Source organism: Rhinolophus ferrumequinum, chromosome 2 (assembly GCF_004115265.2).
Source record: "Rhinolophus ferrumequinum isolate MPI-CBG mRhiFer1 chromosome 2, mRhiFer1_v1.p, whole genome shotgun sequence".
Taxonomy (NCBI): domain Eukaryota; kingdom Metazoa; phylum Chordata; class Mammalia; order Chiroptera; family Rhinolophidae; genus Rhinolophus; species Rhinolophus ferrumequinum.
In genome coordinates, this window is record NC_046285.1 from 107,427,859 (window position 1) to 107,453,385 (window position 25,527).

General features: G+C 58.0%; 2 protein-coding genes across 5 annotated transcripts in view; both read left to right on the plus strand.

Moving 5' to 3' along the window:
- Nucleotides 1–6,188, plus strand: part of TRAPPC10 (trafficking protein particle complex subunit 10) — an 84,185-nt gene extending 77,997 nt beyond the window's left edge. For both annotated transcript variants that reach the window (XM_033127353.1, XM_033127360.1), the window contains exons 21-23: nucleotides 1,802–1,979; nucleotides 4,088–4,282; nucleotides 4,589–6,188. In XM_033127353.1, coding sequence (XP_032983244.1) covers nucleotides 1,802–1,979; nucleotides 4,088–4,282; nucleotides 4,589–4,827 — 612 coding nt within the window. In that variant the 3' untranslated portion in view covers nucleotides 4,828–6,188. The remainder of the gene's footprint in view (nucleotides 1–1,801; nucleotides 1,980–4,087; nucleotides 4,283–4,588) is intronic.
- A 2,132-nt stretch (nucleotides 6,189–8,320) lies between these two features.
- Nucleotides 8,321–24,968, plus strand: PWP2 (PWP2 small subunit processome component). Of its 3 annotated transcripts, none has more exons than XM_033089799.1 (21): nucleotides 8,321–8,447; nucleotides 10,218–10,330; nucleotides 11,254–11,348; nucleotides 11,437–11,981; nucleotides 12,745–12,888; nucleotides 13,696–13,831; nucleotides 14,094–14,317; nucleotides 14,638–14,781; nucleotides 15,756–15,826; nucleotides 16,180–16,316; nucleotides 16,786–16,934; nucleotides 17,135–17,282; nucleotides 17,543–17,693; nucleotides 18,547–18,727; nucleotides 19,814–19,961; nucleotides 20,300–20,408; nucleotides 21,479–21,544; nucleotides 22,487–22,705; nucleotides 22,874–23,024; nucleotides 23,157–23,231; nucleotides 24,428–24,968. In XM_033089799.1, the coding sequence occupies exons 4-21, from the start codon at nucleotides 11,776–11,778 to the stop codon at nucleotides 24,624–24,626; spliced, it is 2,658 nt and encodes an 885-aa protein (XP_032945690.1). In that variant the 5' UTR covers nucleotides 8,321–8,447; nucleotides 10,218–10,330; nucleotides 11,254–11,348; nucleotides 11,437–11,775; the 3' UTR covers nucleotides 24,627–24,968. The 3 variants fall into 3 exon arrangements, with proteins under 3 accessions (XP_032945690.1, XP_032945711.1, XP_032945700.1); XM_033089820.1 differs by lacking the exon at nucleotides 11,254–11,348 and having other exon boundaries at nucleotides 8,327–8,447; nucleotides 11,437–11,531; nucleotides 11,882–11,981; XM_033089809.1 differs by lacking the exons at nucleotides 8,321–8,447; nucleotides 11,254–11,348 and adding an exon at nucleotides 8,804–8,986.
- The last annotated feature ends 559 nt before the right edge of the window (nucleotides 24,969–25,527 follow it).

Here is a 25,527-nt window from a genome sequence, read left to right on the forward strand (position 1 = left end):
TAATTTCGATGAAGTCCAACTTACCAGTCTCTTATTGCTTGTACTTTTGGTGTAGGATCTGAGAAATCATTGCTTATCCCAAGGTCAAGTAGATTTCCTTCCGTGTTTTCTTCTAAGAGTTTTATAGTTTTAGCTCTTACGTGTAGATCTGCGATCTATTTTGAGTTGACATTTGTGTGTGGTCCAAATTCATTCTTTCCATGTGGTTATTCAGGTGTCCCTACACCATTTGTTGAAAAGACTTCTTTCCCCATTGGATGGTCTTGGTACCCTTGTGGAAAATCAGTTGGCCCTTAGTGTTCACTCCTGCAGAAATGAGCTCACACCCTGGCTGCAGCCTGCGCAGCTGTCAGGCTGGGAGGCACCTCAGTGTTCTCTGTGGTTCCGTGTGCCCTCAGTCCCTGTCCCCTGACCCGAAGGGGGAGTCAAGGACACACCCTTAGCGCACTCCCAGCCTCCTCAGTGACTGTGCCCTTCCAGGCTCTCAGCAGGATTTGCACTCTTCCTCGTCTGGGCTCAGAAACATTCCATCCAGACTGTGTGCTCCCGTCACCAGCTTCTTAGGAGCGGGACAGTCCCCCTCAGCCTCCAGTAGTGGCCTTGCGTGGCACCGTCCTTTATCCACTTGCCAGCGCTGTGTCTCCCAGGACACGGGCGTCTCCCTGCCCATCCATGGGCTTGCATCCCTTTGCACCTACGTGTGCAGGCATCATTTGTGCGCTTTCTGTCGGAGAGCTGCGTAAAATCCCATGCAGCCCCCTTGAGGCGGGTGGAGGTCTGTGCCGTCCCCAAACAGATGTGACACTCAGTGATCGACACCCATCTGGGCGTACTGCTTGACCTGTTGGTCCCATGAAAACGTGTTATCTCGGCAGAAGGCTTTGAAAATTCCAAAATCTTTTTTCTTTGAGCATTTTACAATAGTCACAGAATACTTGTAAGTCAAGTTATGCTGTAATTGCTTTATATATCCATCGTGACTTGGGTAAATTAATACACTCACTAAGCGGAGCCCAGGTTGCCGGATGGTGCGCTGCGGTTCAACCAGAGACCACGAGGGGCATTGAAATGGACAGGTTTAGTACTCACGGGTCCTGGAGGAGGCACCGGGCAGGCCTGGAGGGGCCACACGGGGCAGTCCGGCGGCGGCAGAGGGCAGACGGGGGGGATGGGGGCGCACGCCTTTATTAGCGTCTGTGGGTGGCGTGCCTCGAGGTTCCCCTAAGGCCGGATTGGCCCGTTCCAACCAAAGGAGCGGGTGTTGGGTACGCCCGGCGGGGTCTTACCTGAGGGGCCCGTAGGGAAGGCTCTGGGCGATGGGGAGACTGTAGGGCACAGGGTTGGAGAAGTGGTATCGGGGCCTCCCGTGCTTGCGACTCTGCAGGCTGAGGCCGAGGGCACCCCCTGGCCTCCGGGGCCGCTGTCAGGTTAGCAGCCAGCGTGTGGCAGGTGCGGGCTGTGCAGGTTTGGGTCTTTGCCCTGGTGGTGAGCAAATGTTGGTTAAGTGTGAATAGGTGTGACTCTCAGGTAAGATGTCACAGAGAAGGAAGCAGTGTGGCGAAAGTTGGTTATGGACTCCGTATTGGATGGTCCCGAGGAATCACTGATCATTTTGCTAGTTGTGATACTGGCACTGTGTTTTGGTGAGAGAACGGCCGTGCTTTGTAGCGATAATACTGAAGTGAGCGCAGGACAGCTTCCTCTGCGCTCCTCCAGATGGGGCTGAACCCCGTGTGTGTGCCTCACAGAGCCTGTCTTCAGATTTACACATCTCTGTCCTCTTGTCCCCTTTCTCGCTCAGACGTTGTACAGCGTGAAAGCCGAGATCCTGCCGCCTGTGGGAACGGAGCACTGTCGGACAGGCGCGCTCTGCGCCCTGGAGGTGTGTGTCACCCGCCTCGCAGACCTCCTGGAGGCCGACAGAGACGAGGCACTGACACAGTCCGACGAGTATCTTTCCACCAAGCTCATGTATGAAGGTAGGTCGCGGGGCTTTTTGTCCCTAACTGCTGTGCTAATCCGGTGCTTTAAGTAACTGTGCCCAAAGAGAGAATGTTCTAGAATTAAAAGCTCTCGTGGAATGTTTCCTTATATAACGGAGTTCTAGGCTCACCAGAAGTGAACTGGTTATTATGGAGTCGTTCTTCTAACAGGTATTATCAAGCCATTGTCGGGCTCAGAGCTAAACCCACGTTGTCACTGAGAGAGCTGCCCTTTGCTTCTCTGGGATTCAGGGCCTTCGCTCCGCCCTGAGGCGACATCCAGGCTCCGTTGCTTAGCGTCCAGTGTCCTAATCATGGCTCCGGCCCTTTTCACTGTGGCTCCCTGTTTTCCCACCCCCCACCATGATCCCCCTCCCCCCCCCCACACACACACACAGCCCAAAGGCCCCTGCTCCCCCCAGCTGGCTCCGGACAGCCCTCCACAGCCCCCTCCCGCAGGGCCTGCCGCCCTCAGGACCAGCTCTCGTTTTTTTATTCTCTAAAAAATGACTGAGGAGCCAAATACATGTTTATTTCCTTCCCTAGAATAGCAGTAAGCCCGTTGCATGATGTTGTTACTGAAACAGAACTGGTTTTCAAAACAAGAAGCGTGGGGAGAAGAATTTCGTTGTTGTGCGTTCTTTCAAACCTGCTCCACGGCTGACTGAGTTTCCTGCCTGTTGCCTTCGAGCTGTGCTGACATATCCTGTCGTTTGAAGCACGCGAAGCACGCAGGCCTCACATGTTTACGTAGCTGGAGATGGGGGAACACTTAACAGCCCTCAAGTAACGGGGGGCACTCTTTGATGCTTCGCCAGACTTGACAAGCGGTGTGTTTTTACCTCCCGGTTACAACGTGGAATCTGTTTCATTAAATACTTTGATCTCTTGCATTTGGAAAGGCTCGTCACCGGTGGCACCGTGTGTCAGTCACCTGGGAACCATGGTTCCTGAGTTACCAGATCTTCCCAGTGTTGTCACCTGTCACGTGCACTGTCACAAACTCACATTGCTTCAAGCTCACCCTGAGCTCATTCCCGGGACAGTGTCAGGCTCACAATGGCAAGTGCACATTTTCCAAAGTTCTCATTTTGGATCCAAGTTTCAAATTGTGTCATTGGCCACTTCTTGGAAATGACACTCATGCCATTGATTTTCAAGAAAATGCCTGCCAATATCCCAGGTGAGCGCCCCGGCTGGTGGAGTCACGGAGCGCCGAGCGGCCAGCACCCCGCGCTGTGTGTGGTGGGGAAAAGCACGTGGCCCTCGGCTCACGCGCAGGCCCCAGCTTTCCCACCGCACATGTGTCCACACACTGAGGATGGCGGCAGTGCGGAGAGGGCTTGGACCTCGTGGGTGCCCTGAGGAGCACACTCTGAGCGCGGCTCCAGTGTCTGTCCTCTACACACCTCTGCTTGTCCTCGGTGCCACTCGTCTTCAAAGGTGCCCCCGGCCCTTCTGCAGGATGCCCGCCCTCTGTGACCCCTTCTTTGCTGCTTATGGAACTTCGAGTCACATGCTCCTGGGTTCTTGCCTTGTGCTGACACAGGGATGCTGTGACATCTGCTGTCCTGCGTGTCCTGCCTCGGAACGATTATACTAACTTACATCACAGCTGTGTGTTACAGCTGCTGTTAGTGACAGCACCTTCTGTACATTGAGACTCTCCGACGTTCTGGGAGAGGTTCCGTGGCTTCTCTACCCACCTGTGGAGATGCTGTGTGAACAGCAGCTGCGATTCAGACGCCCTGGTCTGTGCCGCCGCTTACCAGGCGCCAGCAGCCTGTTCCACGCCCACGCCTCGTGGACAGCCAGAGCAGCCATGCTGTGCCCTTGGAGCAGTACACAAAGGGCGCAAGGTCCTTTCCAACGAGAGCTGAGTCGTAGTCCCTTTATTGACTCAAGGGCAGGGTGTTTCCCGTGCACCGCACGTGTGTCCCAGGTGTGGTGTGTGTGTGTGTGGAAGGCGCCGGACGAGGCAGCAGAGGCAGCCTGTGTGCCCCAGCTTTGCGTCTCCCCTGGGGAGTGGGACTCGGTGCTGGGACTTTGGGGGATGAGCACTGCGTGCCCTTTCCCGGGGTAAACGTGGTCCCCCTCTCTTTCAGTGGTTGACAACAGCAGCAACTGGGCAGTGTGTGGCAAAAGCTCAGGCGTCATCTCCATGCCTGTGGCCGCGCAGGCCACGCACAGAGTCCACATGGAGGTGATGCCGCTGTTTGCGGGCCGCCTGCCCCTGCCCGACGTCAGGCTCTTCAAGTACCTCCCACATCACTCTGCGTACCCCTCGCAAGCGGACGCTGGTAAGGGCCCCTCACTGGTGTGCTGAGCGGGAGCTCCGTGCGCAGCCGGCGCACCGTGTCACAGCTGGGCCTGCGTACATAGCCCATGGCCGCGCCAGCGGGTCCGAGAGCACAGCCCCGCCTGGGTTCCAGGCCTTGGGCACCTGCTCTGCGGAGCGGCCCTCTGAGGACGTGTACGCTTCCCTGCAGTGCTGGCCTGGTCCGCGTGTGCCGCCCTGGAGGTCAGCTCCGGCGGCTTGCTCCTCCCTGGGTGGGCGACGGGTCTGTGGTGGGGCCTGCGTCTCTCACCTCCTGTGCGTTTTGCAGATAGCTGGATAGAAAACGACAGCCTGTCGGTGGACAAGCACGTGGACGACCAGCTGGACAGCAGCAGCGTCAAGAGCAGGGGCAGCGTGCACTCGGCCCCCGGCGGCGAGCACAAAGGCTTGCCTATGCCCCGGCTGCAGGCACTGCCACCCGGCCAGGTCTGCAACTCCAGCACGGCCATGCAGGTTCTGGTCGTCCCCAGCAGAGACGACCATGTCCTGGAAGTCAGTGTCACATGACCACGCCCAGACCTGGGGGAGTGCACTTGAGGGGATTGTGACTCGATTATGACCTTCTGGCTCTGACTGGACTTGGGGACTCTGCCTGCCCACAGGAGCCTCAGAGAGTCTCCGTGTACAGTGCTCAGCAGAGTCCCAGCTGAGTCATGTGTCATCTGTGGTGTCAGGTTTCGTGTTAGTTTCTCATGTCCCTGTCCCCGAGCTGCTGTCCTCCAGGTTGGCCCCAGCCCATTTCCCTACCCACCCCCTCCGTGTGCGTGAAAGGCCATTACAGGCGGCTCTCACCGGGGCGGCCTTTCAGTCTGCTGCTTCTGTGCGGAGGGTCTTATTAGAGTAGTGACACATGTGTGCCTTTCTGGTCACACGGCCGCCCCCAAGGGGTAACACAGTCCTTTACCCCCGCTCATCTAGTTGTGCTTTTCTAGAATAACACCTTTTAGGGCAGGTGGGTGGGGCTGAGAGGTGGGGTGGGGAGGGAACAACCCCTTCTGTGCCTTGGGATGTGACACGGGGAGGGCCAGAGCAGCCATTAGCCAGAGGCATTTCAAAGGTACTTCAAGGACTAGAGCAGGGTGCAGAGAACAGCCCGGCACTGCAATAGTTTAGGAATGAATGTTTCTGGAACGCTTTTTCCCTCATAATGTTGATTATCATATGCACTTGAAATTAAATATATATTTATTTTAATTATCATATATGTGGGGGTTAATATGTTGTGTTTTCTCTCACCTTTAAACTTAAAGTCTTGACATGTAATTGTAAGTATAATCAATATTTTTCTTTTGCACCTTAAATCTTAGAAATTACGAGGTTCCTTTGAAGTGAAAATTAGAGGGGTCCTCTCAGTGCATTTCTAGTCTGGTTGTAGGAGCGGGATGAGAGTCTTGGCATAGTACCTGCTGGCCACTAAATTGCAGTCATACCATACCAACGGATTCATTTGCTTTCGGTTGTAAATTTAATTGTACATATGGTTGATTTATTATTTTAAAAAGTACAAACTAACTGATGTAATGTTTATGTATAAGTTGCACCAAAAATCAAGGACAAAATAAATGTGTGTTTGTTTTTATTGGTGTGAAAATCACAGCTTGTAAATAAGCGTTGTATGTATTAAACCTTTTCCAGCTCTCCAAAGCGATGTCTGTCTGTACATAGGACACAGAGAACTCTTAATTCCCTGGGAAAGTGTGGTTGGAATTGAACTTGACCAGGTTACTGCACGTGAGGGTGGGGCCTCATGGGTAACCTCAAATGCATGAGCCTTACGACAAAAGGAGACCCCTGCAGCCTTTGCTGCCCGCCCGTCCGTCACCCCCTGAGGGAGGCGGGAGGCGGGTGGGGTGGGAAGCAGAGCGGTACAGGCACTCGCCTGTGTGTCGGCTTCAACTCGTGCAACAAATAAAGGTGGTGTGATTCCCCCCCACACCCGGCCTTTTCATTTGTAGAAATCGGAGAATTGTGGGAAGAAGATAAATATTTGTTTAAACTTTCCAGAAATTTATCTTCTTATGAGCAATTTAAAACTAAAAAACTTGGTCAACTAGTTAGGCAAATGAGAACTTCAGAATCGAATGATTGTTTCGGGTTTTTTAAATGAGTTGCTTTTGTTGTAAAATTGATGCTTGGCCTGCAGGTCTGCCAGGCCGTGAAGGAAGAGATTTTGGAGGTTTCTGTCAGAAAAGTCTGTAACCCACGTCGTCAGCCTCGGAGCCAAGGGCACAAACCCTCCCTCCGTGTAATGCAGCTTTCCCTCTTTTTTCTGGAAAGGGGACTGTGATTCAGTAATTACCTTATCTCTGTTTGATTTTTGTCTTCTAATCGCAGAATGAAATTCTCTAATTACATTTATATTTAGAGGGGAAAAACGAAGGGAAAATAAAAAATGTTTATGGTCGTTTCTTCTTGTCCAGAAGTTGAATGAAATCAAATTTATCCCAGGTTTATTTTTTTCCTCTAATTACCCAAAAGATCTCTTGCAATGTGTTACATTAGTGTCCGGGGGTTTTTTGTTTGTTTTTGTTTTTTACACAGAAGAAGAATGCCACCTAAAACTTGAAGTCCTTTGTTGTTTTCAAGTAAAAAGCTGTAATTTGATTTTTGTTGTGTTTAAAATAAGGCTTATGCGTTTGAGACAAGCTGGTTTTGTTGCTAAAGATGCAGCAGCTGTTAAATAATTGTGAAGCCCGATACTGAATGTGAGTCTAAAAACCAGAATATGCAGCCATTTCACAAATATGTGTGGAAGATGTAAATACTAACAAACGGAAAAGAAAATAAGTTATAATTTTGGTGAATTTCATGGGGTCTCCTATGATTGGAAAAATTATAACTTCTGATTCTAATGTGAAAATTGTTGTATTTAATCTGAAAATGACTTCTACCTGCAGTTCCATTGTCAGCAAAGGCCGACCTGCATTAGACTCCTGCATCAGTAAGTCTTAGCGAAGGTACACACAAGCTTCTATTCAGTTTTCCTTTAGTGTTGAAATAAGATTGGGTCCTAAAATGAAATTAAACACTCCAAGTGTGTATATAAAATGAAAAGTTATACTACTTTATGTAAAAGAACAAACGAGGCTGATGGCAATGTTTTACAGTCAACTGGAATCTTTAAAATAAATCCTACATGATTTTAAAATCAGATTTTTCATGAAAATGCCCCTATCTCTAAATTTATGTATGAATCCTATATGTCAGGCTGTAAGACAATTACGACCGGTTTGCTGGGATTCTGTGACTGGAAAAGGTTAGATACGGTGACTTTGATGCTGCAGGTATTCCATTTTCATGGTTTACTATAAAAGTCATTTTTCACATTATTCTGTAATATATTGTTAGACTAAAAGCATTGTATTAAGATTGTTTAAAATGTAAGCATTATAATTCTGAAAATACACATTTTAAGAAGAAACTTTGCTGATTTGAACTCGGTTCTTTTGCTGTGGGTGAAAACTGAGTGTGCAGAGCTACACACTTTGTCTGATTTTCTCTCCCTGACCCTGCTTCCGAGTCCGGCACGTAGAGCAGGCACTTTGGCGGGAGCGTTAGGGATTTGTTCTCATAGTTTGTTACCCAGTAGCTCACAAGAACGAAGACATTTGAGTCGTCAGAGGTTTCAGGGTTTTTTTGTAGACATATTTGCCGACCTAGCCTTTGACAAAGTATTGTAATTGCCTCTGTGATGGTTGGTAGCGTCGCTAATACAGTTTCTTCGGGAAAGTGTGGTTTTCCACGCTGATTCAGAATCCCATTCTTTTGGTCCCCCTTTCATAATCCGAAGCTACTAAAAGAGCGCGGGGTCGGACCTTCTCATCCTCCTCCGTGCATGAACGGTTCTCGGGCGGCAGGGCGAGCCCGGAGCACCAGGGCCTCCCCAGAATGCGCCCAGCTCGCCGCCTAGGTGCTGGGCTCCGGGACAGCGTGGGGGTGTGGCCCGTGGGCTCAGGCTCCGCCTCGGGGCGGGGCGTGGGCGGGCCCGCAGGCTGGGACGCCGCTCCTCCGGGCCGCGTGGGGCGCTGTGGCGGAGGTCGCGGTGCGCCCCGGAAGTGGTTGCTGCGCGCCGGCGGGGGCTGCGCGGTGGGACACGTGCGGTCTCCGCGATGAAGTTCGCGTACCGGGTGAGCGGCCTCGGCGACGGGGAGTCGGGATGGGGCACGGGGAGCGAGGCGGGGGCTTTGCCGCTCGCTCGGCGGCCAGCGGACGGGGCCTGGGTGGGCTCGGCGTCCGCAGCCCTGTCCTCACCGGGTAGCCCGAGGCAGGCCCTGTCGCCTCCTGAATGGGGCGGGAGCGGCGGGCCCGGGTCTGGACCCCGGTTCCCAGAGGCCGCGCAGACGCGGGAGGGGTGCGGGCGCAGACGAGCGGGGCGGCGGGAGCAGGCCCACCGACGGCACTCTGCCCTCGCCTCCTCGGCCGCTCCGGACCCGGACCCGGGACCGCCCGCTCGCCTGGGCCGCCGGGCCTTGGCGTAGCCTTGACCTGCTGGTCCCAGCCCTCGGAGGTGGTTCTTCCGCAGGGTCGGGTCACGCGCCCTGGTCAGCCCCAGCCCCGTGCCGGCCCCCAGCGGCTGCACCCCACCCCCGCGCTGTAACCGAGCACAGGGGGTTTGCCGCTGGGAGTGTCTGAGCCAAAGGAGCCCAAGTCTTGCTGGAACAAAAAGGTTTTATTTTTATTTGTGAGAAGTGAGGGAGGCGGGGGAATCGTTCCCAAAGCTGTCACTTACCTGCACTGGTTTGGTTAAGTGCTCGTTGATTTCTTCTGTGCAGCTGGCTAAACTGAGCTGCTTGTGGTTCTGGTCTAGCTCGTCTGCAACATACTGGGCTAGATTTTAGCATTTAGCACGAACAGCACGTCCTGGCGCCGCCCAGACCTTGAGGCTTACGTCCTAACGCTCGCCTCTAACCCACACCCGCAGGGGCTCTGTCGCCGCCACCCAGCCACCCCGCTCCGGTGTCCAGCTCCTGGCAGGGGCCTGCCCTTCATCTGCCCTCCATCCTGGTGGGACACCCTCACCTTCTGTGTGGCATTGCACAGAAGCCTCCCTGGCCTCCCTGCTTCTCTTGCCTCCGTGGTCACTGGCATGGTCTTCAAAGCGTGGGAATGGGACCACGCCACCACGCCTCTGCTTAAAACCTTCTGGGCTGAGCAAGCTCCCCCTGTGGCTTCCCTCATATTCTCGGGTCCTTGCCGGCTCACAGCTCTGGATGCTGGCCAGACTGGCTCCTTCTCATCCGGGCTCCAGCTCAGGCGGCCCCTCCATGGGCCCTTCCCGGCCCACCCTCTGAAATGCTTCTCTCTCTCTCTCTCCCCCTTTCTTCCCCCTCCCCTCTCTCCCCCCTTTTCTCCCCCCCTCCCCCCCTCCCCCTGCTGCTGGGGTGTGTGTCTTCACCGTGCTCCACACTCTGTCTCTCCGTAGCCCTGCCTCCTGGGCCTAGGCTGTGAGGGCGCTGAGGGCAGAGACCGTGCCCACAGAGCTATGTCCAGGGAACCTCACATTTGATGATTGAATCAATGAATGAGTTAATACTAGGATGCCGGCAGGCAACTGTTCAGGAAGCCTTGCACCCACGATGCACTTGGAGCGCTCGCTGATCCATTGCCGCAGCTTTTCTCTTCCTGAGATGTGGGCCCTGTCCTCCCCTCCCCCTGGCAGACCCCTGTCTGTGGAGGTTTCCCTGGCACTCGGTGCCCTGCCCCACTCAGTGAGGGCTTCGGGCCCTGGGCGTTGGACTCACCCATCCTTCCTCTCTCTTGCTCAGGCCTGGGCCACATAGGTGCCCAGCAAGTGTGTCAGGGGATGGTCAGGGGCCCTGCACAGGCTCTGTACCATCTCCTGGACGGCGTGCCTCATGTAGCCCTTTTCTGAAGTTGACGCTCTGTTTTCTTTCCAGTTTTCAAATTTGCTGGGGACAGTCTATCGGTGTGGAAACTTAAATTTTACATGTGATGGAAATTCAGTTATCAGTCCTGTGGGAAATAGAATCACTGTATTTGACCTTAAAAAGTAAGTATGCTAAAATGATGTTAACAGTAGTAGTCATTATAGTTGGCATGTAAAAATCCATGGCGTCTTCCGCAACTTCCTCTTAATGGTTCACCCGTTAATTAAGTCCACCGAGGGGACCACAGGATTATGTGGAGTGGACCTGGCCGTGGAGCCCAGTCTCTTTGTTCTCCTTCCTCAGCTAAACCGCGTGTATCCAGGTCGCTGTGACCTTCAAGGTAGACGTCCTGTGTCTGCTCATTGTGTAACAGGCACTGGGGGCATGGAAGCCGCCCTGGACTCCTGCTCTCAGCACAGTGCTTGCCGCATGTGACTTCTGCTTGCTTGGGTTCCCGAACCAGCGTGTGACTTTCATAAGGGGAAGGACTGAACGGGCTGTCACCACCTCCCAGACGGGATCCTCTGGGCGGGATCCTCCTGTCACAGGCTGTCTGGGTTTCTGCCCTGCTCTGCAGGCCTCAGTTTTTCTGTCTGTAAGATGGGACAATAGTACGAGCCTTCTCTGCAAGTCCTTTGCTAAAGAGCCCAAGAGCGGTGCCTGTGTGGGGTGTGCCCAGGGCTGGCTGCTGGCATGGTCATTACTGTCACTGTTTTGTTTAAATGCTATCTCAGGGGGGCTCCTCTCTACAGTAACAATCATGTTCATTGAAGAAAAATTGGAAAATAAAATAACAAAATTAGACTCTAACCTAATAGTTACTTGTCTTTAATATTACTTATTTTTCCATTTTTGTGCATTTTCCTATTTCTGTAAAAAGTTTTAGATGGGTGAACTGACCTTGCAGTTAATCCCTCCCATTGGGCAGTTAGCTTGCTTCTGGCTTTCTCTCTCTCACGTCATCCTAGTCTTCCTGGGATGTGGTCCTAGAAGCAAAATTGACACATGCAAAGCCTGTTTTTAAGCTCTTTAATATGCTTTCCAGAACTCTGTCCAGGGACGTTGCCTTATTTCCTTTCCCTTCAGCGAGGAGCAAGGATTAGTGATGAGCTCTGGCCCCGGGGCTCCCGGGGACAGGAGGTGCATGTGGTGGGGGCGGTGGGCTGGTGGTCCCAGCCTCCCCGGCTGACGACATGACACCAACACTCGGCTCTGCTTTGTGTCTCAGCAACAAGTCCAACACTCTGCCCCTGGCCACGCGGTACAACATCAAGTGTGTGGGGCTGTCCCCAGACGGCCGCCTCGCCATCATCGTCGATGAAGGTGACGTCCTCAGCGCAGAGATGAGACAGTGGTGCAGGGTGGTGACCGGTGGCACTGGCTGGGGGGTGGATTTGGGCATCAGGGTGACCAGAGGCCGACTCCAAGTCCTGCTGGGTCCCCACCCCTGTTGCTTCCACGTCTGGGGCCCTGGTGTGTAGGCGTGGGGGTGGGTGGACGTGCCTGGGCTCCTCCCTGCTGTGTGCCCTGGGCCTCAAAGGGGAGCGGGGCTGTGTGTGTTGGGTGGATGGGGGCGCTTTCCAGAGCTGTGCTGCTACAGTGGGAACCGAACCTCCATGCATGTACGCTGTGTGGGGCGAATGGCCATTGCCACTCTCCCTCCCTTCCTGCAGGGGGGGACGCGCTGCTGGTCAGCCTGGGCTGCAGGGCCGTGCTGCACCACTTCCACTTCAAGGGCTCTGTGCACAGCGTCTCCTTCTCCCCTGATGGCAGGTATGGCCCGTGTGCTCCGGATGGGGGCGTTGTGGAGGGCCGGCGCTGGCTCGTGCGGACCTGGAGGGGTCACTGGGACCCTGTGCCAGGGCCTGGTGTGGGCCGGCCAGACAGTCCCGGCACCGAGTCCAGGCTCCTGCAGGGCGCCGCGGGCGCAGCCCCTGCCTCCGCCACTCCGGCCCGGCCCGGCCCACAGCGGGTCTCATGGCCTCCAGACAGCGGGGCTGAAGGAGCCCCGACTCGGAAGTGCCAGTGAGGCGGGTGTTGTGTGGGGCAGGTCGAAGGCCTGAAGGAAAGGCTTGTTCCCAGGCTGTCAGCCCTGGGCCGGCCTGGGTGAGCCGTGCAGGGGAAGCTCGGGGTTTCATCCATGAATCCCCACCCACGTCCACACTCAGAAACCCCCAGAGCGGCATCCGAGGCGGAGGCCGTTCCTTGGTGCCTGTCACGCAGGGTCGGTGTCTTCCTTTCGGTTCCACCCGGAGCTGTCTGAGCTGGTCCTGGCGTTGGTGACCGGACTGGCGGGAGTGCCTGAGGGGGCCTGTCCTAGGGCCGAGGTGTGGCAGCACCCGCGGGATGGGTCCCTTCCCTGGGTCTGCATCTGTCCTCCTTTGGCCTGGGTCCCCTTGGGGCCAAGGAGAGGCAGGCACCCAGGTTTGCCTCTCGTAGGAACCTGGCCTCAGCAGGTGCACCGTCCGCCCAAGGCCCTGAGCTGGCCTCAGGGCTCCCTGGTGTTAAATGCTGACTGCTCCCGTTCCTGCTGCAGAAAATTCGTCGTCACAAAAGGCAATATTGCTCAGATGTACCACGCCCCTGGGAGGAAGCGAGAATTCAATGCGTTTGTCCTGGACAAAACCTACTTTGGGCCCTACGACGAGACCACATGTATCGACTGGACAGACGACTCTCGGTGAGGCCTGGGAGGGGCCATCAGGGACCCCTGTCACCAGCCCCTTGTCACACCCGAAGTTTCCATCTGAAAGGCCCTCCTGAGCCTCCAGGGGTCTGTGTGCAGGGAGGGCTCCTGTTGAGTTAGGGCCACGCTGCCTGGCCCTCTGAGACCGGGGAACAGAATCTAGCACTTGAGGAGGTGCGCTCTGGCCAGTGCACTGAGGCCGAGTTCATGCTGCCAAATGTCTGGTGGGCCGTGGTCAGTGGGCTCATTGGTGGGCTTCTCCCAGCGTGGGTGCTGGGGTTGCCCTAGTCCATCCTTTCACGGCCGCCGTCTCTATCCCAAATGGTTCCCAGAGGCACCTGAGAGCAGCTGCGTTTTTCTCAGCTGCCCTGTGTTCTGTGGTAGGGAGAGACGGAGGCTGACGGTGGCTGCCGCTTTGTATTAATACATAAGACCAGCTGTTCTCATGAACGCCAGGCCACAGAGTGGTAGGGGGACGTGGCCCCAGGCAGTGTGTCAGCCCCTCTGGCAATCTGCGGAGCAGGGTGGGCTCCCCAAGGCCGAGCCTTCCTGCCTTTTCAGGGAGGCGTGAGGAGCAGGTTCCCCACGCAGCACCCAGCGGGCCGGTGGTTGGTTCTGCCCTCCGCATGCCTCCGTAGAGACTGCTTTTCAAGGAGGGACAGTGACACACATCCACCGATGCTCCTGGTCCCAGGAGACACAGGAGGGAAGCAGTCAGTGCCTGTGACCCGTCCCCCGTCACCCTGGGTTTGGGCGGCAGTCAGCCGGGAGCCCCCCACACGAGCTATGTTTTCTCTGCAGGTGCTTTGCGGTCGGGAGCAAAGACATGTCTACGTGGGTGTTTGGGGCCGAGCGCTGGGACAACCTCATCTACTACGCGCTGGGCGGACACAAGGACGCCATCGTGGCCTGCTTCTTTGAATGCAGTAGCTTGGACGTACGTCCCTGCACCAGAACCCCTGGTCCATAGCATCCTGGGTCACAGCCGTGAGTGGGGTGCTGGGCCCGCCTGGAGGACCCCCCGGTCATCTGGGAAATCAGCAGTGGCAGTCGGCTGCCTGTGGGGAGTCGCCTGGCCCGGTGCACAGGGGCTTTGGCGGAACGGATGAGGCCGAGACAAGGCTCTTGTCACGCTGCCTGCGGTCGGTGCGGCCAGGGGTGAGGGCGACCCACACCCACCCGTGTGCTTCCCTTTGCAGTTGTACACGCTCAGCCAGGACGGAGCCCTGTGTGTGTGGCAGTGTGACACCCCCCCTGAGGGCTTGCGGCTGAAAGCCCCCACAGGCTGGAAGGCGGACCTGCTGCAGAGGGAGGAGGACGAGGACGAGGGGGACGAGGGAGAGCGGGAGACCACCATCCGAGGGAAAGCCACGCCGGCTGCGGGGGAGCAGCAGGGCAAAGTGAAGTACTCACGGCTGGCCAAGTAGGTCCCCTGCCGCAGGCGACCTGGGCAGGAGGGCCCAGAGGCACTGACCAAGGCTGTGGCTCTGCGAGCTTATCCCTGGGGACCACCTGAGAGGGCCTCGTGTCCTGAGCGCGGGGCCAGGGGGCTTTGGGAGAGGAGAGCTGCGGACACAAGGAAATAGGGAGTCGTCCTCAGAGGAGCGAGAGACAGTGCAGTTGGGCTGGCTGGGCCGCTGCTTGGCATGGAGTGAGGGCCTGTGGCCCGCGGGTCCCAGGCCTGGCTTATACCAGCCTGGCTCTCTGGCCCCTCCCACAACTCTGCTGTCCCCCATTTATTAGGTACTTTTTCAATAAAGAAGGTGACTTTAACAGTCTGACAGCTGCAGCGTATCACAGGAAGATCCACCTCCTGGTCACTGGTTTTGCTTCTGGAATCTTCCACCTTCATGAGCTCCCAGAGTTCAACCTGATCCACTCCCTGAGGTGGGCACCTCTGCTCTGTGTGGCAGCTTCAAGCGCTGGCAGGGGAGCGGACAGAGGCCGTGCTGTGCCTCCGCTGAACACAGGCCCTGGAGTGGCCAGGAGTCCTGGGTGGCTGCATGGATGGCTTCCCCAGACACCTGCCCTCACCTTTGGCCTAGCCAGGTGGAAGGTGGGTTGGAGGGGATTCAGGTGTTGTTGCCCTCGCCCCCATCTTGGACACTCAGTCCCCTCCCATGGGCTTTGGTCCCACGTAAGGTTTCCAGGAGGGAATTCTCACCCATTCTCGTGAATTTTTTTCGCTTTCCCTTTCCTGAACCCCGAGAAAAGTTTGTTGGGAAATCGGGAAAATCGGCCCCTTGAACCCAGTAATGCCCACAATGGGAAACAAAATAATACAATGTGTCTCTTAGACATTTTTCCTATTTAGCGCTAGGTGTTTTGGGCAGGAATTCCCGCCCGTTCTCAGGAATTTTTTTTTGCTTTTCTGTTCCCGAATCCTGAGAAAAGTTGGGAAATCGGGAAGATCGGCTCCTTGAACCCAGGTGGTTGGTAGTATTGGGCGTCACTTTGTGGAAATGATTCATCGTGGAGAACAGAAAACAGTTTATATATTGGGATTCGGAAACAGGAAAGCGAAAAAAATTCCTGGGAACGGGCGGGAATTCCCGCCTGGAAACCCTAGTCCCATGTATGGGTCACATCGTTTTTATTTTTCATTTTGGTTTTTTCCCTTCTGCATCTTGGGAACATAGAGTAAATCAAACCTGGTTTCACAAAATGACGGGCTCAGGGTTTTGAAAACAGGGCATCATCACTCTGGGTTTTCTGATGCTTTAAATGCGCTGGGTTCATTGAAGGGGGTGGGGAGAGGTGGGTAGGCCAGAGGACCTGGCCCTGGCCTTGCTTGCCCGGCCACCGCGAGGGTGAGGACAGGAGGCTCTTCATGTGCTCACCCGGTCCTGCTCTTTGCTCAGTGTCTCGGATCAGAGGATCGAGTCCGTCACCATCAACAGCTCTGGGGACTGGATCGCCTTGGGCTGCTCAGGTCCGTCTTCCCGCCCGGTTGTGTGAGAACAGGACAGTGCTCCTGCCCTGGGATGTGGCCTGTGGTCCCTCGGGGCCTAGGTCTCCCCTGGCTTGGGCGATGCCTTCAGGGGCCTGTGTGAGCAGAGCAGTCAGCGGGTGGCTCTTGTGTGGAGGACCAGTCAGAGAGACTTCTAGAACACAGTCTCCTCTGGCGGGTTGCATGGCAGGGCCACTCTGTCCCTGCTGACTCCTCCCTCAGCAAGACGGGCAGTCATGGTGTCAGTACGAGTCAGGGCCACACGGGCCCACCCGGAATCTCAGGCAGTCGGTGTGGTGAGTGGGTCCCCAGCATCCCGCCCATGTGCTCCTCAGGCCTGGGCCAGCTGCTGGTGTGGGAGTGGCAGAGCGAGTCCTACGTGCTCAAGCAGCAGGGCCACTTCAACAGCATGGTGTCCCTGGCCTACTCCCCCGACGGGCAGTACATCGTGACCGGCGGGGACGACGGCAAGGTCAGTCTGGTCAGCAGCAAGGGGGCGTGGCCTGGCCTGGCCTGCTGGCTGGGGCACGGGACTGGCCAGGCCCCACTGTGGTTCAGCCTAGAGCTCATGGGCGCACCTTGCTGTGTCTGGGCTGGACAAAGGGCGTTGACACACTTCCCTGGGTCTGAGGGAGAGGGTTTAGGTGTCTCCCTGTTTGTGGCCCAGGGTCTTGTAGATACGCAGCTGCTTGGCTGACGGGTCTGCGGAGCCAGCTGCCACCCTCTGCCCCAGGCGAGTGCTTGCTGCACCTCCCAGGGTGACACAGGGCCCCCCACCATGCCCCGCCCTTCCTCATCGGGCCAGCAGGAGGACACACTGGGCAGGCAGCCTCTCCAGGCCTCCGTGCCCACACAGGATTTGTGCGTGTGTGTCGGGGGTCCCTGGGTACATGTGCTCTCAAGCCGTGGCCCACCCGCCCCTCCCTGGCTGCCTGTCACAGGTCAAGGTCTGGAACACTCTCAGCGGTTTCTGCTTCATCACTTTTACGGAGCACTCGAGCGGGGTCACGGGCGTGACCTTCACCACCACCGGCTACGTCATTGTGACCTCTTCCATGGACGGGACCGTGAGAGCATTTGACCTTCACAGGTGACCTTCCTGCTCAGGTTGTGGCTCAGAGGTTGTCCCTCTGTGCTGGGCTGTGAGAGGGAGGCTGAGGGATCCGGCTTGCTGGGAAGCACGTGCTGTAGACAGAAGCTCAGGGGTGAGGCCCCAGCATTCAGGCCCTGGGAACACATGAGGTGGGGACCTCGGCCAGCAGTGCCAGCCCTGCTCCTCCCCTCCTGCAGGTACCGGAACTTCCGCACCTTTACGTCCCCACGGCCCAGCCAGTTCTCCTGTGTGGCGGTGGACTCGAGCGGGGAGATCGTTTCTGCCGGGGCCCAGGACTCCTTTGAGATCTTCATCTGGTCCATGCAGACCGGCAGGCTGCTTGAGGTGAGGGAGCCTCTCTGGAAGGGGCCGGCTGGGGTGGGGGGCACACGCTACCCGCAGTTAGGGCACCTCCCACTGACCTAAGGACGCGAGTGGGACGGAGGTCGCTGTTGACGCGCGTTTTCCGGCCTGGCGCCCTCCCCGGCCCCCTCATCTCACAGCCTGGGCCACTCGGGCCATTTCAGCAGACAGTGTGTGCCCGCCCCAGTGTGCAGCACGGCACCCCCGAGGCTCTCACCCCTTAAACCTCTGAACCGCTGTAGGTCTTGTCCGGCCACGAGGGGCCCATCAGTGGTCTGTGCTTTAATCCGATGAAGTCGGTCCTGGCCAGCGCCTCCTGGGACAGGACAGTGCGGCTGTGGGACATGGTGGACAGCTGGAGGACCACAGAGACGCTGGCGCTGACCTCTGACGGTAAGCTGCCTGGGGGGGAGCGGGTGGAAGGGCTGGTCTCAGTGTTGTCCCGCCGTCTTGGTTGTGTGTTTGGGTATAAGCCCAGCGTCCCCAAGGACCCTGCAGCTCTCGGGGCGGGCTGCCCTGTCATGTCACCTGGTGTCAGCTGGGGAGACAAGGGTCAGGAGAGCAGTGGGGCCTGGGCTGCAGCTTCCGCCACTCGGCACTTGCCTGTGGGTTCGCCGCTGGCCCTGAGAGGCGGGCTGTGTGGGCCCTGCTGCCCGAGTGGCTTCCCGGTGCCCAGCCGGGCCGAGTGTAGGTGTCTTTTCGGGATTGTTCCCCCCTGCTGCAGCAGAGGTCACTAGTCATGGCAAAGACCGGACACGTTTGCCGGCCGCACAACTCACCGGTCTCTGCGGGGTTCTCTGCTTCCCTGCGGTCCCCCCAGCTCTGGGCCAGGCTCTTCGCAGGCGGCGTCCTGCCTCTGGAGCCTCCACACTGGCCTCCACTTCCACTTGTCTGTTTGCAGTTGGCCCTGTGGTTCTATCAGAACCTTTGCCGTGACTTCCGTGGGACTTACTTCTGCCCAGCCGTGCCGCCCACCAGGCTGGCCTCTGCCCAGGCCTGCCTCTGCCCCTCCTGGCCCCCCTGCTCCTCTGCGCACGCAGCCACCATGGCTCTGAGCTGTTGGTGCTGGGGCCCAGGACCTCCCCGGAGGGGCGGAGTTTCTCAGGGAGCGCTTGTGTGCCCCCATCCCCACCCCACCCACAGCGGTCCGTCAGGGAGCGAGCTGGTGATGAGGACGAGCGAGGCTGTGGCCCGTGTGCTGGAGCCCAGGGTCTTAATCAGGCCCTGATTCTGTACCTCTTTCCAGCTCTGGCTGTGACCTTTCGTCCCGACGGTGCCGAGCTGGCTGTGGCCACGCTGAACTCGCAGATCACCTTCTGGGACCCCGAGAATGCCGTGCAGACAGGCTCCATCGAGGGCAGGCACGACCTCAAGACGGGCAGGAAGGAGCTGGACAAGGTCACCGCCAAGCACTCGGCCAAGGGGAAGTGAGTGCCTTGTGGGTGCGGCGTGGGGTGTGCGGCGTGGGGTGTGGGCCCTGCCCTCGGAGCCCAGGAGCCTGTCGGCTGTTGCCCAGAGGACACGTCGAGGCTGTGCTGGGGTTTGTGCGGGTAGGAGGCTGCAGTGTGCTTGCACTCGGTGGGCTGTGTGAGCGCTGCTGCTCTGAGCAGCATTCGGGGACGGGCAGTGCGACGCCCCTGCTCAGAGTTCGGAGGCCTGTCCCTGGGAGACGAGCTGCTGGGTGACCGGCCGTGGGGTGACTGTCAGTTCCTGAGGAACTGCCAGACTTGTCCCAGGAGGCCGCGGCGTCTCCCATGCAGGGTGGGAGGGTTCCGAGACCCCCCGGCGTCCCTGCACGCCTTACTGTCTGCTGTTTGAAGTTACAGCCGTTCCGCGGGCTGTGGGCGGGATTCGCGGTTCTGATGTGCATCTCCCGGCCGCTGGCCGTGAGCATCTCGGGGGCGACTGGCCGTTTGAATGTGCCTTGGGAGAAGCACGTCTCCAGAGCATTTGCCTGTTTTAATTGGGGCGTCTGTCGTTGAGGCGCGAGAGCTCTCCCCGTCAGTATGCGAATTGCAGACATCTCCCCCGTTCTGTGGGTCGTCTTCACTTCCTTGCTGATGTCCTTTGAAGCACAAAGGTTTTTGAGTTCGAAGACATCCAGTTGGTCTGGTTTTTTTTTTCTGTTGCTTATGCTTTTGGTGTCACATCAAAGAATCCACTGTCAGACCCAAGGTCACTGTCTCAAGTCCTGTGAGCAAGTGGGATAGTAGGTGCCTGGTTTCCGGCCCTGCGAGCAGCCCCGGGGAGGGTGGCCCCCTCTTCATTCTGACTTCAACAAGGACACGCCCTGATGAGCCAGGCAGCCCTCTGTGCGGAGGTCGTGCTGTGGAGGCTGCAGTCCCCACCCCCCACGTGGGCGTGCTGCTGCCTCAGGGAGCGGGCACTGGACATTCTGAGCTGCAGGTTCAGGGCCCGCAGGCGTCGGGGCCGTGAGCCGTGGGGGAATATGAGTGGGAGGGCCGCGGGCTGAGGGCCCGGCGTGGTCCTGAGCCGCCATCCCCCTGCATCAGGGCCTTTACCACTCTGTGCTACTCCGCCGATGGTCAGAGTGTCCTGGCTGGAGGAATGTCCAAGTTCGTGTGCATCTACCATGTCAGGGAGCAGATTCTGAGGAAGAAGTTTGAGATTTCTTGCAACTTGTCTCTGGATGCCATGGAGGTGAGCGAGCGCCAGGGCTCCAAAGCTCCATCTACTTTCGGGGGCTGTCAGGGCCCCAGGTGGGGCTGGGTCACGCTGTGAGCGCACGCGGCGTCCGTCTCGCCCTCCTAAGTGTTTCTGGAGGAACGTGTCCTCGGCATTTCCTGAGGATGCGCGGCCAGGATGGGCCTGGCAGACGTCCCCCATGTGCGCCCCTCTCTTCTTGGGGTCCGTGTGTCCTGTGCGTGTTCCAGACAGAGCTGGGTCTCCTCCAGTGTGTATGCACACCAGCAAAGGTGGGGAGACGCGCCCTGCTCACCCCTGATGGCGAGGCAACTTCCGGGGTTTTGCTTTTCTAGGAATTTTTGAACCGAAGGAAAATGACAGAGTTTGGCAACCTGGCACTAATTGACCAAGACGCTGGGGAGGAGAATGGAGTCGCAGTACCTTTGCCAGGAGTCAGGAAAGGTGAGCAGAAGGCCCTTATGTCCCCTGTTGGCGTAGGTAGGCTGTTGAGAAGGGACAGGGACAGCCAGAAGCCCACATGGCACGGCATTGGCGGCAGCTGACCCACCTGCCACCTCATTCCAGTCCTGGCTCATGCCCACGCGGGGCACCTGAGGCCTGCCGTGTGCTTGGGAGCCAGGGCACCTCAGCACCTGGCTGGGGGCTCGGGGAGGACCGACGGAGCTGGTGTAGGTCCCGAGCGCTCCCTGCACCCCGTGGCGACCCACCTGTGCTGTGTGCATCCTCGAGACCATGCCGGGAGCGTGGTTCCTCATCCTCAGGGTTAGAGTGCTGGTCCTCCCCGCTGTAGACATTCTGATTGTCACAGCTTGACGGTGGGTTGCTGTTGGTATTGAATGTGGAGAGGCCTGCGGTCTGCAGGACCCACACGGACCCAGCACCACATATTGGTTGTCCCGAGGTTGAAAGCCCCCTGCAATGTATTTCTGGGGGGCACGCACAGAACGTGCTCCAGCAAGGGCTCCAGGTGGGTGAGGTTGAGCAGCGAGGAGATTGACTTCTCGTGGGTCACCTTCGTGTCACTGAATTTCCACATGGGAACATGTTCCCCTTTGAAAAGCTAACTCGACAGTAAGTGCCAGGAAGGATGCATGTGACGACAGAGCCCAGGGAGTCCGGGCCTCCACTCCAGAGCTGCCATGTGCAGTCATGCGGCGGTGCATTGCACCAGTGGGCAGGTGGGGTGGGACCCTCCCAGTCCTGGGCTGGGCGGAGGCCTCTTCCGGGGAGAAATGAGCCATCTGCCCGCCAGGCTGGAAGCCCACAGGCGCTTCCACTCCAAGGGCTCTAACGTGGAGGCCAGAGGTGCCCGTGAAGCCACGTCTGAGGCTTGGGCACAGGCCTCACCTGCTGCATCTGTGATGGGGCATGAGGGCCAGGGCAGGACTGCCGCTCACAGTGGGCCCACAGCCACCCCCAGCCAGCCAAGTGGCCCTAGTGGCCCTCCCTTGTCGGGTGGGTGGCAAGGGTTGTGCTGCCTTGTAACTGAGAGTGGTTCCTTTGGTTTCCAGGTGACATGAGCTCTCGTCACTTCAAACCTGAAATCAGGGTGACTTCGCTCCACTTCTCTCCCACTGGTGAGCCCCAAGCAGCGGGTTGTTGGTGCTGGAAGGGGTGGGGTGGGCGTGCGGGCCCACAGTGTGCACGACGGGCCTGTCACCTCTGCTCCAGGGACGAGCTCAGTCTCGGAGCTTCTGGTTGCCTCTGGGCTGCACTGTCCCACGTAGGTAGGACCTGGGTGTCTTTGTCCACTCTGGAGGGTGGTTCTGAGAGCTGTGACCTCAGACAGGCTGCACGTGGAAATAGGCAGGCGGGTACCTGCCCTGAGCGTCCTGCGTGTGTGCCAGTTGGGACTGTCCTGGAGGGCTGCCTTCTGGCCTGCCCCAACTGCCTTGTTTCCCCTGCCCTGCCCCCACCATCGAGAGTGTCCAGCAGACCGGCTCTGAGGGGCTGCTGGGGGCGGAGTCAGAGCCCCCAGGGCCCAGGGCCAGTGGCTGTGTGCTGTCTGTAGACCACGTGGTTTGTGTCGGGGTCGGTGGCTGATACCCTCCAGCAGACTCCTGAGTGACAGGGGCAGTAGGGCCAGAGCAGCACATGACATCGTACGGCTGTGAGCCGGGGTGCAGACTGGCCGGGGGGGCAGGTTCAGCGACCTGCTGGTTTTGTGAGGAAAGTCTTACAGACCAGCCACACCAGCCGGTTTGCGCATTTTGTCCCGGCACCACGGTGGAGTTGAGATGGTGCCACAGGGATCATATGGCCTGCAGGCCAGAAGTGTTTGCCCGCAACAAGGTTTGCTGGGCCTGCCTGGTGCAGGCCAGGCTGGCAGGATGTGTGCCAGTGGCCCGGGCGCTCCTTCCGGAGAGGACCTGGTGTCTGCAGCAGGAGCAGGAGGAAGGCGTCTCCATGCTCCTTCCGTGGCTGCATCGGGGACCCTGGGAGTGGGTTCAGTATCTGCTCTCCGAATGAGGGGGAAGGTGAGAAGCACTGCTGAGGAGCCGCTTGACTTCACCTCGCAGGACGCTGCTGGGCGGCCACCAGCACCGAGGGCCTCCTCATCTACTCCCTGGATGCCCAGCTGCTCTTTGACCCCTTCGAGCTGGACACCAGCGTCACCCCTGGGCGGGTCCGTGCAGCCCTGCGCCAGCGGGACTTTACCAGGGCGCTGCTCATGGCTTTCCGGCTGAACGAGAGGAAGCTGCTGCAGGAGGCCCTGGAGTCGGTGCCCCCGGACGAGAGTGAGCGTGGCCGGCCGGGAGATCGGGCGGGTGGGCGGGGGCTGGGCCTGCGTCCACTCTGCGGGCGGGGCTCTCGGGACGTAGTGGACGCCCCGGCATACGGGGTCCTTGGCTGGCCCCCCGGTGTGGGTCCCCCACGGTGAGCCTGGGCCGCTCCTCTTCTTCCAGTCGAAGTTGTCTGCTCTTCCCTCCCTGACGTGTACGTGGACAAAGTGCTTGAGTTTTTGGCTTCGTCCTTTGAAGTGTCTCGCCACCTGGAATTCTACCTTCTGTGGACTCAGAAACTGCTCATGCTGCACGGGCAGAAGCTGAAGGCCAGGTACGGTGTGCTTCCCGTGTTCGTCTGCGACGCCCCTCCATCTGCTGGTCTTTGTGGACAGAAAGGGAAACTTGACACGCGGGATTGGGGCCTTGACACGCACGTGCAGCACTGAGGGCGTCTCCGTTCCAGGGTGGGGAAGCTGCTGCCGGCCGTTCAGTTCCTGCAGAAGAGCATCCAGCAGCACTTGGACGCCGTCTCCAAACTGTACGTGTCCCTGGCGTGCTCGGTGGGCAGGTGGGGGACACCTCGCCAGCTGGCTGCACACCAGGCAGGGCTGTGTCTGACGTGGGGACAAAAGGTGCTGGTTCGCTTCCTGCTGATGAACTAAAGCTGCCTGGCCCGCCCCTCAGTGGGATTCCAGTTTGGCCGGCATCACCTGCGGCCTGGCGTTGAAAACAAATTGCTCAGTTAGACTAGTGCAGGAGCCATTGTCCCCCATCCCCGGGCAGTTTCTTTATGGTTCGTGCGCTCTCTGGCCCCTCCCGGGAAGGCCTCGCAGCTTGTTCTCTCCTGGGGGGCCCTCCCTCCCTGCCGTTGCCTGGGCCAGTGGAGAGAGGTGGGGTCCGAGGTGCTGTTGTCAGGAGTGGTGCTGGCTGCCCAGCTCCATTACTGAGGGTGAGTCTCTGCTTGTTGTGTCAGCCCAGTGTCCACAGACAGAGGCCTGCGTCTGGGCCTGGGGGCCCATGGTTCCTCAGCCTTTCTGAGTCTAAAACAAGCCCTTCCTCCCTGAGGCTTTTCTTCCCGAGTATCCTGGCTGCGTTTACTGCGTCCCCGGGGAAGAGCTTTCCCCTTGCGGACACTTCCCGGACTCAGAGCCGTCCCACGAGCCAGTACCTCTGGTTAGATCGGACCTGGTTTGGGGTTTATGTGAAAGCATTGTTCCTGGACTTCATTGTCTCGGGGTTTATGCCGATGTCGGGGTACAGCTGGCAGTTGTGTACTGGTTCAGGGGAGGCTGTGGCTATGCTCTCAGACCTCCAGGCTGTTTCAGGTTTCCCACGGAGGTGCTCTGTTCTCGTCGTCCTTTTCCCTTTTCCTTGTCCTCACCGTGGGTCTCCTACATTGGAACGCTTGTGCAGTGTTTCTCTTTATTCTGATAATGTGGGGAATGGGTGTCCCTGTCTGCTCTCTGAAACGGCCGGCGCTTCCTCAGGTGTCTGGTGGAACTGACTGGTGAAGCCATCTGGATCGGGTCCACGGCTGGGTCGGGAAGTCACTGGGTCCCCAGGGGCAGGGACAGGGACCAGAGGAGGAGACGTGGGGCAAGTGGGGGCTCATGCAGCCCCGACTGGTTTTTTCCCGATCACAGGGAAGGTGGTGGGTGCTAGGCGAGCCAGGGTTCTCAGTGGAGTAGAAAACAGCGGCCGCACCCACCCACGTGCCTGCTCTGCACTTTACAGCTGTGACTGGAACCGCTACAACGTGCAGTACGCTCTGGCAATGTCCAAGCAGCGGGGCGTGAAGCGCCCCTCGGAACCGCCGCAGAGTGAGGAGGAGGAGGAGGGAGACGACGACAGTGACAGTCTGCACCTGCTTGGGGCAGGACACGGGGTCGGGGACGGGGCCGGGGCCGGGGACGGGGCTGGGCTGCTGCTATAGAGCTGGCTGCGTTGCAGTGCCACTCGTTTCGGTGAAGACCCCAGAGGAGATGGAACCACGGCTACCTGGGCCAATCCGGAGAGCTCTGGAACCACTGTCACCGAGGACTTGCTCTTCCTGTAAGGACCAAACGCGGGGGCAGCGCCATGGACAGCGAGCTGACTGGTCCAGGACAGCACGGGCTTGGCTCGTGGCCAGGACCCCACCGTGTGAATAAAATGCTGAGCATGTGCTTTTGAGAACACCTTTCAGAGAGGCAGATGGCTTCCTATTTATAGACTCAAACTTTGTATGAAAGTTTTTATATTTTTAATATAAAGTTTTCATGATAAAACTGAAAAAGATGGAGTTTTCTAACATGTAAATATGGCTTAAGTTTAAATTGGGAATGAAACATTTTTTCCTGAGTGTGATTGTCATGCAGGGGGATCAGGGCCCCCACCCACTGACCCCTCCGTGCCAGAAGGACAGGTGAGCAGGGCAGGACAGGTAGTGGCCTGTGACACCCCAGCCCTCGGACCCCTAATAGACACAGGGTCAGGACAGGGAGTATCTGCTTGACTCTGACCTTGGAGAGGGTCGCACAGGAGCCCTGGTGCTGGGACTGGATGGCCTCCTGGGGAGCTTGCTCGCTCACACCTGTTGGCAGCATGGCTGCCGCCCTCTGTGGTGCCCTCAGGAATGGTCCCTGAGAGGCTGTGACCAGTTCCTCCACCACAGCCAGGCACCTGGGCCCCATGGATCAGGACTCTGGCAGACCCAGGTGCAGTATGTCCCTAACAATGTGGGCCTGGTGTCCAGCAGACCCCAGCCTGTCAATCATCAGAAGTGGGACCGACAAGTCACAGGACTTCACCCAGCTCTCCTGTGCTCACTTGAAAATGGAGCCGATACCTGCCTC